Genomic DNA, 16,740 nt, shown 5'->3' with positions numbered 1-16,740 from the left:
ATGTGAGACCTGAAACCATAAAATTCCTAGAAGAAAACATAGGCAGTCATTTCTTTGACACTGGATGTGGGAACATTCCCTCAGGCAAGAGACAAAAGGAAAGTGAAAAGATTAGAACTATACCAAAGTAAAAAACTTCTGCCAAGCAAAGGAAACCATCAACAAAACGTAAAGGCAACCTACTGAATGGAAGAAGATATTTGTTATGACATATCTGATAAGGGGTTAACATCCAAAATATATAAAGAACTTTTACAATTTAAGACCAAAAAAGCAATCTGATTAAAAAATGGGTAGAGACCCTGAATAGACATTTTTTCAAAAAAGACATACAGCTGGCTAACAGACACATGAAAAGATGTTCAACATCACTCATCACCAGGGAGATGGAAATTAAAATCACATGAGATATCACCTTAATGCACAAGAAATGACAAGTGTTGGTGAGGATGTGGAGAAAAAGGAACACTTACACACTGTCAGTGGAAATGCAAATTGGTGCAGACACTATGGGAAATAGTATGAAGGTTCCTCTAAAACTTAAAAAGAGAATTACCATATGATCCCATATTCCACTACTGGGTATTCACCCAAAGAAAATGATAAGACTGATTTGAAAAGATATATGCGAGGAAGGGAAAACTAAAGGGGAAGAAATCAGAGAGGGAGACAAACCATGAGAGACTATGAACTCTGGGAAATAAACTGAGGGTTGCAGAAGGGAGGGGCATGGAGGGATGGGGTACCTGGGTGATGGGTATTAAAGAGGGCACATGTTGTGATGAGCACTGTTATATGCAACTAATGAATTGTTGAACACGATATCAAAAACTAATGATACTACATGTTGGCTAACTGAACATAATAAAAAATAAATAAAAAAAAAAGAAAAGATATATGTGCCCCTATCTTTACTGCCACATTAGTTACAATAGCCAAGACATGGAAACAACCCAAGTGACCATCGATAGATGAACAGATGAATAAGATGTGATATATACACTTGGAATATTACCCAGTCATAAAAAATGATATTTTGCCATCTGCAACAACATGGATAGACTTACAGAGTAAAATGCTAAGTGCAATAAGTCAGTCTGAGGAAGCCAAATACCATATGATCTCATTCATATGTGGAAATTTAAGAAACAAAAGAAAGAAAAAAGAAGCCAAGAGAAAAGAAAAAAGCCCCCAAAACCAGACTCTTCAATACAGAGAACTGTGTTAATACAAGGTAAGGGGTTGGAGGGATGAAATAGTAAAGGGGATTAAGAGTATTACTTATCAGGGTGCCTGGGTGGCTCAATGGGTGAAAGCCTCTGTTCGGTTCAGAGCATGGTCTTAAGAGTCCTGGGATCGAGCCCCACATCGGGCTCTCTGCTCAGCAGGGAGCCTGCTTCCTCCTCTCTCTGCCTGCCTCGCTGCCTACTTGTGATCTCTGTCTGTCAAATAAATAAATAAAATCTTAAAAAAAAAAGAAAAAGAATATTACTTATCTTGATTAGCACTGAGAAATATATAGAATTGTTGAATCGCTATATTGAAGACCCAAAACTAATATAACATTATGTTAATTGTACTTGAATTAGAGAAACAAAAAAACAAACAAAATACTGTAACAGTAGAAAAAAAATATTACTTGATTTTGGAGGAATCCAGTTCCTGTTCCCCCAACCTTTCTTGAAAGGGTTATGGGGAGGGAACACACTACCTATTTTCTCTCCCACAGATAGCTGAAGACAAACCCTATTTAAAGGTAGGTGGCTGAATTTACTTATAAAAAACAATGTGGGACAGAAATAATAATAAGAGACAATGAACCCTCAAAAGGAAACAGAATTTCTTTTTTCACTGTTTTAATTTTTCATATTCCATTCTATTGACAACATTAGAGCTACCACAAGTCATTCCAATCAAAAAGCTGTCAAACCTTGAGCAAATCACCAGCTCCCTGGGTCTGTTTTCTCATCTTTAAAATGAAAGAGCTGAACACATTGATCTCCAAGGTCCCTTTATATTGGAATATGTCTTCTTTATATTCTCAATTCAATTATAAGGCAGATTAAACACAGACTTATCTAATTGTCCTTTAAGGCAGTGATCTCCAAAATGGGGCATATAAGGCAATTAATAAGACGGTTGGGACCAAATATATGAAATTTTAATTTACACAGGTTTTTAATGCAAAGAGTTTGGAAAGAGATTTAGTTTTACTGATCTTTAATATTCTGACACTGGTGTCCTCATTGGGTCTGTGGGAGATAAGAGCTCCACAAAGTGGGGGTGTTGACAGGGAAACACTCTTTCTTGGTCCATTCTCAACATACAGCATGCTGTTTGTACCTGGTTATGGGGATTTACAGATATTATTGGATGCATACCAGATGGACAAGAGGCTTACAAAGCTTTCTGTGAAACAATCTCAGATTAAAAATAATACCAATAATACAAAATTAACGAATGACTAAAAAAACAGCTGGGTCAACACTCTTCCTTTTCTTAAAACAAGTTTTTTGGTCAGCCTCATTATGTGAGGTAAAAGAGTGACTATGGAATTAGATTCACTCTGACATGATGTTGTCTTCCCAGATCAAAATGATTAAGAAGTATGGCAAGTATTCATTCTCCTTGATTCTGAACCTTGTCCTTGGTGTATAATGGGTTTTGAAGTATTTGCTAAGAATGATAGTACACATACAAAGATTTTTAAAAGATTTCAAATACATAGTGACAGGATTCTATACAGATGGGGGTATACAGTGAACAAAGGTTGAAGCTGTTTATGCGTGAGCGTGGATGCTGTTTACTGGGGATCACCACGGCATTGCTGCTTCAGCATTCAAGTGGCCTGTGGGGGATCTCTGGCAGTGCTCGCCTCTCCCTCACGCAAGTGCAGCCCTGGAGAACAGCCCGCAGAAGCACAAGCAAATTCTAGTCCCTGATATGACTCCCCCAATCGCCCTTGTGACCAAGAGTCTCCCTCGCCCCCCAGGGCCTTTCCCTTGTGCACTCCTTAGAAAAGACCCCTGTGGCACTCACCAAAACCTAGTTCTTTTTGGTTTGATTTGACCATTTTGGCCTTAGCCTAGGACCCCACAGGCCTATAGCCACCCTAAGAAGGGCATGTGCCCCAGGTCCTGTCTGGCCTCTGCCTCAACGTCTCTGTGTGGCCCCTGGAGGCTGCTGCGTACCTCCTCAGGACCTATGAGTAATAAGCTTCTCTATCTTAATTTCTCTGTGGTCTTTTGTTGAAATGTAGCTCATCATCTGGCACCCAGTGTTCCATTGAACAAAATCAAAACAACGTCATGGCACAGTGCAAAACAGGACCTGTGGAGCCACATGGCCTCACGGCCCTGACATGCTACTAGCTGTGCTCTGGGTAAGGCTCTGGAGCTCCGGTTTCTAAACTGTGCAGGAGGAAAACAAGGCCCATCTCATAGGATGGTTGTGGGACTTGAACATGAACACTTGGCATATGAAGGTCTCAGTAAATTTTAATTTCTTTTTCCTTACTCTGAATTTGCCAAAAAATAAAGACATACTTATGTAGTAATGGAGGGCAAGAATACGAAGTGGTGCTATTTAAAATTGCATTATTTGTTTCTGCTAGGTCATATAACACAATAATTGGCCCCACAACAAGTCTGTCCATGTTAAGCTGAGATTTAAGAACTGAATTGGCAACTTTTAACTCACCACATTAAAATCTAGATTTTCTTCAACCCATGATTTTGCCTCTTCAAATTCATCTTTCATTTCCATTATAAAAAGTGTATCCAGGGCATCTACTATTGTTGCTCCTTTAATACTACCTGAAAATATCAGAAAAATATTTATTGATTAAAATATTTGACAGACATACAAGCAAATTGACCATACTTGGAAAGGGATAGGCAGAGGATAAACTGAATTTGTTAATAAACAGTAATACTAAACACAGTCTAAAATTCTTTCATTGAAAGAAAATTTAAAAGCTGCATTAAAACCCAACTAATAATTATCACAGGCTGTGGATTGATACACTAATCTTTAAAGTTTCTTCTGAGTAGTGGAAAATATCTCTTAGAAATTTCAGTTGTGGCTGCATTCTCTAGCAAGAAAAAAAATAGATCTGAAACAATGGAGCAATGCACATATTAATTTTAATGTAATCACATCCAAGTGCACCTGTGAAAAACTTTTAAATATAATTAGATCTAAAATTATGATAGCTCTAAAAAGCCATTATTCAAAAATGGAATTCACCCCCCTTTGAAAGCTTGACTGATCCTAACCTCCCCTCCCACCTATCCAGCCCATCCCAACTCTATGATTCATTTCCTCCAAACTGCCTTGATGTGAAGACTTTACATTGGTCTTACACTCATCACTTTCTGTCTTCCATTATAAATACTTGTGTGCATCTCTTTTAGTCTGTAAACCTTCTCAGACTGGAGAAGTCATGTCTTCATCATCTGCACATTCCATATGAAGGGACTTAGCATGTCTCAATGCTTAATAATAATTTAAAAATTCACCAACATATGAACAGAGAACCAAATAATCTCTTTGATAAAGATTATGATAAATCTACACAAAACTGATTTATTAATGATACAGGCAACTTTCATAGGGATAAAAGCAAAAATAGAATTAGATTTTAAGAAGTTATGGTGAATAACGGAAGAAATAGAGGCCTCTGACTCTGCATGAAGCTTCTGAATTTGTCTTCAAGTCCCACATCTTATCACCTATGTTACTGAAAATACTACTTTATAAAAACATCTGAAATCACTTCTGCTGCCACTACTCCAGGTTTGGGCTCTCTTCATCTCTATACTGTGTCCCTGTAATAGGCCCACCAGTCTTTTTTCCACTTTGTTGGCTTTTCCTAACTGTTCTTACAATTCCCTTCTCCCTACTTGGGTTCCCACTTCATATGAATATCTGCGGTTGAGATGAATATCTACTGAACCATCTAATGCTTTGACAACTCACTATTTACACACAGGTCTTCTGCACGAGGCAGGAAATCTGCAAAGTCTTGTATTGTGTTGATTAACACCAGTGCTAGAAGGAGAGCCAAATACACGAAGATCCTGAATAAATGGAAAAGCATAGTGTGGTGATTAGGACCACAGGCTCTCATCTTAGCCACACCTGGGTTCTGGCCTCAGCTCAGTCAGTTAGTACGTGGCTAATATGAGGCAAGCTATTCTGAGCTGCATTTTTCTCATCTATAAAATGTGTATAATAATGAGGTTAAATGAGACATCACATAAATGGCACTTGGCACGTGTCAGTTGATATTGTTGTTTGTTATATGACTTGGTACTATTTAACACCTTCAGTCACAGTATAATAAGTCACATTTTCTATGGGGAATTAAAAAGTCTCAGAATAAGACTCTATCTATCCCCTTCATCCTGTTACTTATAGGCAAAACTACGCTTGTTAAAAAGGAATCCAGTGGGATAAGAGGGGCACTGGGTAGCTCTGTGACCCAAGGAACCCAACATTTCGGTTAACTAGCTTCCTCACCTCCTCAGTGGGAATGTTATTAACACCCCCAGTACCAATCACTGAGGGATGCTGTGAGGACCAAATACAATAAAGTATGACAAATTCGATAAATGGAAGTTGAAATAACTGACCTAATCCACTCCCACTTTCTGTTCCGTGGCACAAACAGGAGAAACCCAGAGCTAAAGCTAAGAGTCACCAAGATAACAGTGAAACTCACCATGGCAGGCTGCCTTGACCAGCTTATCAATAAAGACACTACTTTTACTTGACAGGAACCAGTGAATGCCGCTGACCAAAGGTTCCTCTGCTGGATGTCACCCCTGGAGCTAAAACTCATGATGCTGTACCTACATCCACTAAACGAGAATCTTTGGAAGTGTCTCCAGGCATTAGTATTTTTTTCAAGGGATGAAAGTGATTCTAATGTAGAGTGCTCTGTTGGAAGGACACATTATGCACAGTCCTTGCACGTAACTCCTATCAGGTATGCACATTTCCTCACAACAAGGTGGAAGGGGCATATCAACATCACCACCCACAAGTTCTGTCAACTGGAGAAAAGTTACTGTCATTAAGAAACCAAAGCACATACTACTCACCAAACAAACTGCTCGAATGGCCTTCTTTTGATATAGGTTTCAGTTCATTTAATCCCCAGGCATACCGTTTATAATTATTCCAAGCATGTTTCATCATCTGAGAAAAGAAAATGAAAATGGGATTATAATTTGAATTTGAGAGGTTTTTGCTGAAAAATAGATCATATATGAAAGACCTAAAGGTTAAAGTCTTAAAACTCACTGCTTAATTAAAAGGATGATGATTAATTAAAAGGGTGACAGTGGTATGAATAAACTACAAAACACACATATACACATTGCCTTTTTATATTTCCAAAAGGAGTTTTTTTTTTAAAGATTTTATTTATTTATTTGACAGACAGAGATCACAAGTAGGCAGAGGGAGAGGAGGAAGCAGGCTCCCTGCTGAGCAGAGAGCCCGTTGCGTTGCGGGGCTCGATCCCAGGACCCCGGGATCATGACCTGAGCCCAAGGCAGAGGCTTTAACCCACTGAGCCACTCAGGCGCCCCCAAAAGGAGATTTCTTTAAAAGAGTACACACCATTTTTTATTTAAATTCAATTAGCCAACATATAATAATACATCATTAGTTTCAGATGTAGAGTTCAATAATTTGTCAGTTGCATATAACACCCAGTGCTCATCATATCACATGCTCTCCTTAATGCCCATCACCCAATTACCCCCTCCCCTCATTCCCCTCCTCTCAAGTAACCTTCAGTTTGTTTCCTATAGTTAAGAATCTCATGGTTTTTCTTCCTCTCCGATTTCTTCCCATTCAGTTTTCCCTCCCTTCCCTTATGATCCTCTGTGCTGTTTCTTATATTCCACATATAAGCAAAACTGTATGATAATTGTCTTTCTCTGATTGACTTATTTTGCTCATCATAATACCCTCTAGTTCTATCTACATCAATGTAAATGGTAACTATTCATCCTTTCTGATAGCTGATTAATATTCCATTGTGTGTGCGTGTACACACACACACACACACACACACACACATATACCACATCTTTTTTATCCATTCATCTGTCAATGGACATCTCAGGCCTTTCACAGTCTGGCTATTGTGGAGATTGCCGCTATGAACATTGGGGTGCATGTGCCCCTTTGGATCACTATGTTTCTATCTTTGGGGTAAATACGTGCTAGTGCAATTGCTGGGTCATATTGTAGCTCTATTTTTAACTTCTTGAGGAAACTCCACACTATTTTCCAGAATGGCTGTACCAGCCTGCACTTCCTCCAACAGTATTAAGAGGGTTTCCCTTTCTCTGCATTCTTGCTAACACCTGTTGTTTCCTGACTTATTAATTTTAGCCATTCTGACCGGTGTATGGTAATATCTCATTGTGGTTTTGATTTGTATTTCCCTGATACAAAGTGATGTGGAGCATTTTTTCAGGTGTCTTTTGGCCATTTGGATGTCTTCTTTGGTAAAATGTTTGTTCAAGTCTTCTGCCCATTTCTTGACTGGATTATCTGTTTTTTTTGGATGTTGAGTTTGATAAGTTCCTTACAGATCTTGGATACCAGTCCTTTATCTGATAGTCATTTTCAAATATTCTTCCATTCCATAGGTTGCCTTTTAGTTTTGTTGACTGTTTCCTTTGCTGTGCAAAAGCTTTTTATCTTGATGAAGTCCCAAGTTCATTTTTGTTTTCATTTCCCTTGCCTTTGGAGACCTGTTTAGCAAGAAGTTGCTACAGTCAAGGTCAAAGAGGTTGCTGCCTGTGTTCTCAAGGATTTTGACGTATTCCTCTCTCACATTTAGGTCCTTCATCCATTTTGAGTTTATCTTTGTGTGTGGTGTAAGAAAATGGTCCAGTTTCATCCTTCTGCATGTGGCTGTCCAATTTTCCTAGCACCATTTATTGAAGGCACTGTTCTTTTTTCCATTGGATATTCTTTCCTGCTTTGTCAATGATTAGTTGACCATAGAGTTGAGGGTTCATTTATGGGTTCTCTATTCTGTTCCATTGATCTACGTGTCTGTTTTTGTGCCAATACCATATACAGTCTTGATGATTACAGCTTTGTAATATAGCTTGAAGTCTGCCATTGTGATGCCACCAGCTTTGGTTTTCTTTTTCAACATTCCTCTAGCTATACGGGGTCTTTTGTAGTTCCATACAAATATGAGGATTATTTGTTCCAGTTCTGTGAAAAAAGTTGATGGTATTTTAATAGGGATTGCACTGAATGTGTAGAATGTTCTAGGTAGCATAGACATTTTAACAATATTTATTCTTCCAATCCATGAGCATGGAACATTTTCCATTTCTTCATAGACACGAAGAAATGGACACTTTCTTTCATAAGCATTCTGTAGTTTTTAGATACAGATCCTTTACCTCTTTGGTTAGGTTTATTTCTAGGTATCTAAAGGTTTTTGGTGCAATTGTAAATGGAATCGATTCCTTAATTTCTCTTTCTTCTGTCCCACTGTTAGGGTACAGAAATGTAACTGACTTCTGCAAACTAATTTTATATCCTGCCATGTGGCTGAATTCTTGTATGAGTTCTAGCAATTTGGGGTGGAGTCTTTTGGGTTTTCCACATGAAGTATCATGCCATCCGAGAAGAGTCAGAGTTTGACACTTCTTTGCCAATTTAAATGCCTTTTATTTCTTCATGTTGTCTAAGTGCTGAGCCTAGGACTTCCAGTACTATGTTGAACAACAGTGGTGAGAGTGGACATCCCTGCAATGTTCCTGACCTTAGGGGAAAAGCTCTCAGTTTTTCCCCATTGAGAATGCTATTCACTGTGGACTTTTTGTAAATGGTATTTATGATATTGAGGTACATTCCCTCTATCCCTACATTGTGGAGAGTTTTAATCAAGAAACAATGTTGTACTTTGTCAAATATTTTTTCTGCATCAATTGAGAGGATCATATGTTTCTTGTCTTGTCTTTTATTAATGTGATCTATCACGTTGATTGATTTGCGAATGTTGAACCACTCTGGCATCCCTGGAATAAATCTCAATTGGTTGTGGTGAATAATCCTTTTAATGTACTGTTGGATCCTACTGGCTAGTTTCTTGGTGAGAATTTTGGCATCTATGTTCGTCAAGGATATGGGTCTTTAATTCTCCTTTTTGATGGGGTCTTTATCTGGTTTTGGGATCAAGGTAGTGCTGGTCTCATAGAATAAGTTTGGAAGTTTTCCTTCCATTCTTATTGTTTGAAACAGCTTCAGAAGAACAGATATTAGTTCTTCTCTAAATGTTTGATAGAATTTCCCTGGGAAGCTATCCAACCCTGGACTCTTCTTTGTTGGGAGACTTTTGCTTACTGCTTCAATTTCCTTGCTGGTTATGGGTCTGTTCAGGTTTTCTATGTCTTCTTGTTTCCATTTGGTAATTTTAAAAGAGCATATGTCATTTTTGATTCAGTTCTCAGTAACAGAAATTTAGCTTATCGTAAAAGGATGAACCCTTCTTACATTTATTTATGTCACTCTCAAGAAAGATTAACTCTGCAAGGAACCTATATTTAAGATTCTGGGTTTTGCACAAATTCTGTCAACCTCATAGTATATAGACAAATATAAAAGGCTATCACTTTAAACACTTTGATGTATTTTGACCAAGTCAATGTTGAGAAGTCTAGAAGACATAAATGAAACTCTATGATTGTATCTGAATTTGGGGAAACTTCAGCCTGTTTTACTATAACCAATCTTGAATTGTATATACGTGTGTATATCTGTGAAACTGAAGACTGATCCTGTATACTCCCAATCTAGGCTCCTTGTACCAGGAAGGTTTTTAAAAGGCCAACCCTCTCTGCCACAAATGGTATAAATTATTTTTAAATTAATTTTAACAAAATTAATATCTCTACATATAATGAAAACCAAATTAATTTCTCCTGGCTTATAGATAAAGTTCTGACTCATTGTGCTAAACATTAACTCTAGTAGAAAGTGAATGATTTTCAAGGGGAGAAACTGTTCTAAGAGCCTGTCAAAATAGTTGTATAACAACTGTATAACAGTTGTAGAATTTTTCTTATAACTCAAAGAATACAATTATTTTTGTATTTTTTAAAGAGGGCAGGGGACTCTCCATGTGTCTAGAATTTATTCATGCCATTATTCCCAATCCATTAGCAAAGGTAACCAAAATATGGACATAATTTGAAAATGTTCTAATCTGGCTCCGTATTTTAAAATATCTTAAAAAGCATCACCTGAAGTTACAAATACCACATGAGGGCTGTTTGTCACTAAAAATCTTCAGTGAGATCAATATAATTTTATTAATAAGTCTTCATATGTCCCTGAACACAATAATAAACATCTTTCTTTAGCCAATTTGTATATTATCTTCCTATCTCACCACTATTACTATGAATAATAAGTACTAAATATCTGCACAATTTGTTGGATATTCTGATAAATGCTCTATATTCAGTATGGTACTCAATTATAATTACAACTCTGAAGTGTTATATTACTATTGTTTGGTAGATAAAGAAACTGAGGCCTGGAAGTTAAAACCCAAAGGACTTTGTTCAAGGTCGTGTTATTTCTTTCACAGCTGAAGAGCCAGGGTTCATCCCTGTGTTGGCCTGACTCCAAAGCCCTGGCCTTAACCAACACGTTGCATCATCTTCCTTGAATGAGTCAGCATCAGAATCTTCCTTTGATGAATCAGACTGTTGATCTTCCACCAGTCAACAGAATGTGGACAAGGTAGCATTTTCAAGATTTTCTCCTTATAATTTTATTGGAAAGTATAATAGATTTAAAGATAAAATAACCTGACTTATAATCCCTATTATGCCACTGATTAGTCCCATAAACATGGATGAGTCATAGCTTTTATGAGACTTTCTTTATCTGAAAAAAAAATGGGATCATAATTCCTCATGGGGCATATGTAAGGCTTACACGAACATAGCTTGTGATTGCACCTACTGTACTGCTTCCAACATGGGGGGTAATCACATGTTTATTGAATTTAAACCTATACAGAAACCAATTAAATTTACATCACAGAAAAAGAAACCAATGAGCTTCTGAAAAGAGTAGGGATATGAAATCCACAAAAACACCTTGAGATTACATCTGAGTTTGATTTGGCTTTCCTATTAAATGTACTACATTTGGTAAACTTCATTCCTGTAAATTTCCAAAGACACTTAATAAATTCAAAGGCTTTTGAAATATACCTGACACGAGAACAATCACAACAAAAAAATTTTATGATGATTTGTTTCAGCTCTAAGTCTGAGTGGAAAGCAGAGTCATATACTATTAATGACTCAAAGATGGCATAAATCTTTCCCATAAAAGATTGCTGCTTTATCAAAAATTATCATTTATATATGTATCACTAGTACAGAACCTCCTTGAGTTACCTCTAGTATATATTAACCTTTCTCATCTTTTTTTCCCAAGGGAAAATCTGACACTAATGCTTCACTTACTACATTTCAAAAGTTGCTGTGACACATTTCTCAAAATGGGTTCCTCACCCCATGGGATTTCTAGGGTTAGAGAGTGAAAAGAAAAATAAAACCATGTGGTCAAAATACCTTGAAAGGAGCATAAAGAGTGGTTTCTCCAGGACCTCATGAAAAAGGAAACGCCATCTTGTTAACTGATTCCAGTGGCAGATGACCTCTGGAAATGATTTACCAAGTTAAAGCCAAACAGAAAACATGGTTTGTGTGTGTGTGTGTGTGTGTGTGTGTGTTCAGAATAACACAAAGAATGAACTCACAAGTCATATATAAAGTCAGCTTTGTAACTACGATTTATGACTTACACAAATATCTGAAAACACTGAAATGCTACTGGCCTCTCATTTTACAATATTAAGCCACTAGCCAGCTGAGGGAGCCTGGGGATGGAGGCATTTAATCTCTCTAGACTCAGTGTGCTTATGAGCCGATGGGATAAGAAGGTCACTTCCCAAATTCAACTACTAATAAAGAAATCCATGGATAGGATTAATTTTCATCTTCACATACTCCTTAATTTTGTTTTGTAGTCTTTCATCAGTTTAATTAGAGTTGTACAGCCTGACATCCCAAGTAGAAGAGTTAAAATAGGCCCAAACTAGAGGATGATTAGGACTTCAAACACAGTTGTGAAACCTCATGAAAGAAACAAAAAACAAAAACCTGAAAGCATAAGAAAGATTTTTTATTTTCCTGAATGCTTAGTTGCATTTGTGAGGGGTATAGCTAACACATGGTGTGAATGGAAAGAAACAGAAGAGAAGGATACAAAATTCCAAAACAGCAATCCTGACCAAGACAAACTTGAATTCAGACCTAAAATATCCAAAAAATAGCATTATTTCTCCTTGACTCTCTGCTTATCAAAGATTCTTCCACTAGCACTTTCTTTGCAATTGGCATCAGGTCTAAGTAATTAGGCAATGTCATTTATTGAGTGTCTGCTACACTATGAATAACAAGATGCTACATGATTAAAAGGGAAGTGTATCATGCTTATAATCTAATAGATAACGTATGGAAGCTTAACACTGTCTGTTCTTACATGCTCACAAATGTTTATAAATATAGCAGAATAAGAAAACTTATGTATCCAACTCTACTGTTGTACCTAATGATTTGTTTTCAATTTTATGTCCTGACCTAATCAAGGACAGGAGAAGCCACAAACAAGAATATGCCTAAATTTCCCCAGGTATGTATAGGTTTCATAACTTACATTTTTGTTGCTAGGAACTATCCTTTCAAATATTTTTATTTGCTGATGCTTTAATCATACGATCTTACGTTATTCCCCACAGATACATTAAAAATCTTTTTGACAATCTCACTGTTTTTGACTGACAGATCTTATGAAGACTTGAGGTTTCTCATTGCCCCTTTAAAAAAGTCTGCAAGCTCGAGTCCCACTCGCAGCCCCCTCCTGTGTGGCCTGAAACAACATTTCCAGTCATTTGTACAGCATGATCAGAGTAAGTCCCTGGCCCCAGGTGACTGATCTAGGGTGCAGTGCCTGACCCAGAGACAGACAACTAAGGGCTGATCACGAGTCCTGGAGAGGAGGTGCCTGGATGTGAGGCTCTGTCTGACAGACAGACCAATCCAATCCTTTACCTATTGAAGTAGAAGAGATATTCACAGAGAATCCAGAGGCCAGAGTGAGGGAGAAGCAGAGAAGCACAAATACACAAAGGGAAAAGGGCATAAAAAGGGAGTTATGAGGCAGATGAAACCATGCGGGAGATAGAAAGGTGAGGAGAGAAAAGCAAGAGGAGGCTGGGAAGCAGACACGGTGCCCCAGGGGAGTCAGGTTAGGTCTGTAGAGCTGCTCTAGCACTACAAACAATGCTGCTGAATCCTGAATGTTGATGAATTACCTTCTACTCCGTGAGGTGTGGCTCTGCCTGCTGAGACTGTTTGCTTACTTCCCCCTGTGTTCTTACAGAAAATGTCACTTACTGAAGAGGAATGTGAAAGAGCAGGTCACAGGGGCAGGCACTGGACAAACTGGGTTCATACTGCTGTTCTGCCACCATTAATGTGGCTCTGAGTAAGGCAAGGAATCTCTCCGAACCCACTTTCCACACCCATGAAATGTAAATAAATAAAAGGACAAGCGTCACTGGTTACCATGATGATTAAGTAAAATAATGCATGTAAAGAACCTAATACACTGCCTGATGCACAGCAAGTACATGATAGATTATAAGCACTATGTTTATTTTTATTAAAAACCTAAGCATGTCTCTGATCATTGAGCATACTTTTTCCTAATAACATACATAAATAGGAGGGGCAAATATACATAAAACCAGGCAAACCTATTTAGCACACAAACTCTAAATCTATACATTTAAAAATATACACAACTCTTTGGTATCCAAAAGGGGGAAGAAGAAAGAATGATATAGGGCAATATGGGTCAGCTTTGATTCTGAAGATGCATATACTGGCTTTCTTGAAATCTTAGTTGTGTCGGTGCTTGTATAGGGGGTTTGCCTGAGGGATTTGGGCGCTGATCTAGGGTACAGATATGCCCACAAGAGGCAGTAATGCACAACAAGCTTTACTGGGTGGTGCCTGGCCAGGGTGCCTGGCCAGGGCTGCAAGTCCTTCACAGCAAGAATGTCCAGGGGCGCCTGGGTGGCTCAGTCAGCAGAATAGCCAACTCTTGTTTTGGCTGAGTTCATGATCTCAGAATGGTAGGATCAAGCCCTGTGCAGGGCTCCATGCTCAGTGCGGCGTCTGCCTCTTCCTCTCTCTTTGTCCTTCCCCTACTCACACATGCACACTCCCTCTCTAAAATAAATAAATTTATAAGATCTTAAAAAAAAAAAAAGGCAAGAAAAGAGACTGTTCAGGCTTAAGGAAAAGAAGTCAGCCTCCAGAAAGAAAGGAGAGCAAGGAAACTCCCAGGAGAGAGGGAGCTCACATACTAAGTGACTTCACTAAGAAGCATGAGAGGGAGTCTCTGGGTCAGAGAGCTCCAGAAGGGAGTAGGAATCTAGGGTATTAAAACCACAAGGTCCTAGCTTATCAATGGTCAACAGATGCTGGGTACGGTTTCACAGAGTATGTAAAGCAGGCAAGCTGTAAATGGCTAAAACTCTGCTTGTATTTTTTTTCTTAAGCAATTAGTTGTGTAAAAATTTGAATTTTGTATCAGTGGGCTATTGAGCTAACGATGTTTTGGCCTACATACATGAGCAACTCAAGGGCCAAAGTACAGAGGCCACCTTTGGCTCATTTATGTAACAGCTTGCCATTTGGCACTAAAGGGAAGAAACTGTAGCCCAGTGACATTAATATCCCCCTTGTTCTAGAGGGCATGAAAGCCTGTGCCTGATTCAGGCTGATTCTTAGGGTTGCTGTATTTCATCCAGCAACCCTAAGACAGAAGTCTAGGGCGTGAGGTCAACCTACCTCACTGATTGTTAAAGCAGAAATGGATAGCCTTCACTCTTAAAATTATACTTACAGTTCATGTTTTGTAAAACATGGATTTTAAAAGCCTGACAGTAGATTATATCAAACTCTGCCTGAAATGGTTTGATTGTTCCATGAAAGTGCCTTCTAGAACTTTCAGATAAAATCTCAACACAAAACATTTTTAGGATCACTGTATCAATATTCCTTCTTTTAATCTTTGGTGGACTGATAAGTGGCAGAAAGGAAAAAGTAGTTTCAGGGAGTCAAGTCATAGCTTCTCCAAAACCTCAATTATCCACTGGAAAAGAATTTCTAGATGCTTGAACACAAGACAACAACCTAGTCACACCCTCTTCTTATCTGAAGAGACAGCCCTGCTTACATTTCCCTGTGGGAATGAAGCCTGAGAGAACCGGAAGGAACATCAGGCCAGGGAGAGACCTGGAGCTGAGGCCAGCTGTCAGAGGGAGCAAAGCAAGCAGGCTTCTCCTGGGAAAGACGGAGCCCTGCTGCCTAAGAGTCTGATCTCACAAACTCTTAGTTTTCTCACCCTTAAAAAATAATAATCAGGGGCTCCTGGGTGGCTCAGTGGGTTAAAGCCTCTACCTTCAGCTCAGGTCATGATCCCAGGGTCCTGGGATCGAGCCCTGCATCAGGCTCGATGCTCTGCAGAGAGCCTGCTTCCCCCTCTCTCTCTGCCTGCCTCTCTGTCTACTTGTGATCTCTCTCTCTCTCTCTCTCTCTCTGTGTCAAATAAATAAATAAATAAATAAATAAATAAACAAATAAAAAAAATAATAATCAATTAGAACAAATGTACCACTGTGGAGCCTGATGTTAACAGTGGGGTGTGTTGGGGCAAGGATAAATGGGAACACTCTATACTTTCCATTCTATTTTGCTATGAATCTAAAACTGCTCTAGAATCTAAAAAAAATAAAGCATATATTTTAGAAAAGAGTAACATCACCTTCCTCAGAGCATGGTTAACAGATCAAATCAGATAATGCAGCTGGCTGACAGAAGAGGTCCAATGAACATGGCTGGCCTCCGTCCACACTACCTCCTCACTGCCTTCCTAGGCCTCAAGAATTAAGCAGAGATAAGGGAGAACCGCTTGAAAAAAGGGACACTTAACTACACTCAGAGTAGGCAAGCAATTCAGGGAGACGTGAATTAACAGGGTAGAAAAGGAAAGAGGCCAATGTCACCAAGAGATGACAGAATGCAGAGCTTGGTATGACAACATTTAGAGGTTGCAGGCCTGGAACCTACCACAATTACAGCGTTTAGCATCCTCTAATAGGCATCAAGATGCACTGAGGACAGTCCTGGGAATGATGATCTCCTGACACAGTTCTCCACGGAGCAAAGCCCGAGTCCAGTACCCTTCTATCTGTCATTGCCCAGCATGAAGAAAAACCCTCCCATCCATGACAGTTTCCAATTTTACCCCTTATCAAATTAAAACATTCATTCATGAGACTTGTTCAATTTATCTCTTTCAAATGCTGAAATAGGTTAGTACTCTGTCCCTTTCTCCGAGACTGCTAAGTTGTTCTGTTTCCAAGATTCCTTCTCCAAATGTTACAATGCCAATTGCCACTTATTGAGTACCTACTGGTGGTACCATGTGAATTATAAATGAGGACAGAGTAGGATGCCAGATGTAGGAAATAAGAAGATTCCATGTGACATACTTACATAAAATATAAATGTTTGGGGCGCCTGGGTGGCTCAG

The 16,740-nt window shown here is 38.6% G+C and overlaps 1 protein-coding gene across 2 annotated transcripts in view; it reads right to left on the bottom strand.

The window, feature by feature from the left end:
- MAN1A1 (mannosidase alpha class 1A member 1) overlaps positions 1 to 16,740 on the bottom strand; it is a 165,734-nt gene that overhangs the window by 117,332 nt on the left and 31,662 nt on the right. For both annotated transcript variants that reach the window (XM_080807233.1, XM_080807234.1), the window contains exons 3-4: positions 6,108 to 6,204; positions 3,700 to 3,815 (exon numbers count right to left, since the gene is read on the bottom strand). In XM_080807233.1, the coding sequence (XP_080663359.1) occupies positions 3,700 to 3,815; positions 6,108 to 6,204 (213 nt within the window). The remainder of the gene's footprint in view (positions 1 to 3,699; positions 3,816 to 6,107; positions 6,205 to 16,740) is intronic.

The sequence above is a fragment of the Martes martes genome (assembly GCF_963455335.1).
Source record: "Martes martes genome assembly, chromosome: 6".
NCBI classification, from domain to species: Eukaryota; Metazoa; Chordata; class Mammalia; order Carnivora; family Mustelidae; genus Martes; species Martes martes.
This window is presented reverse-complemented; position numbering and strand designations above follow the sequence as displayed.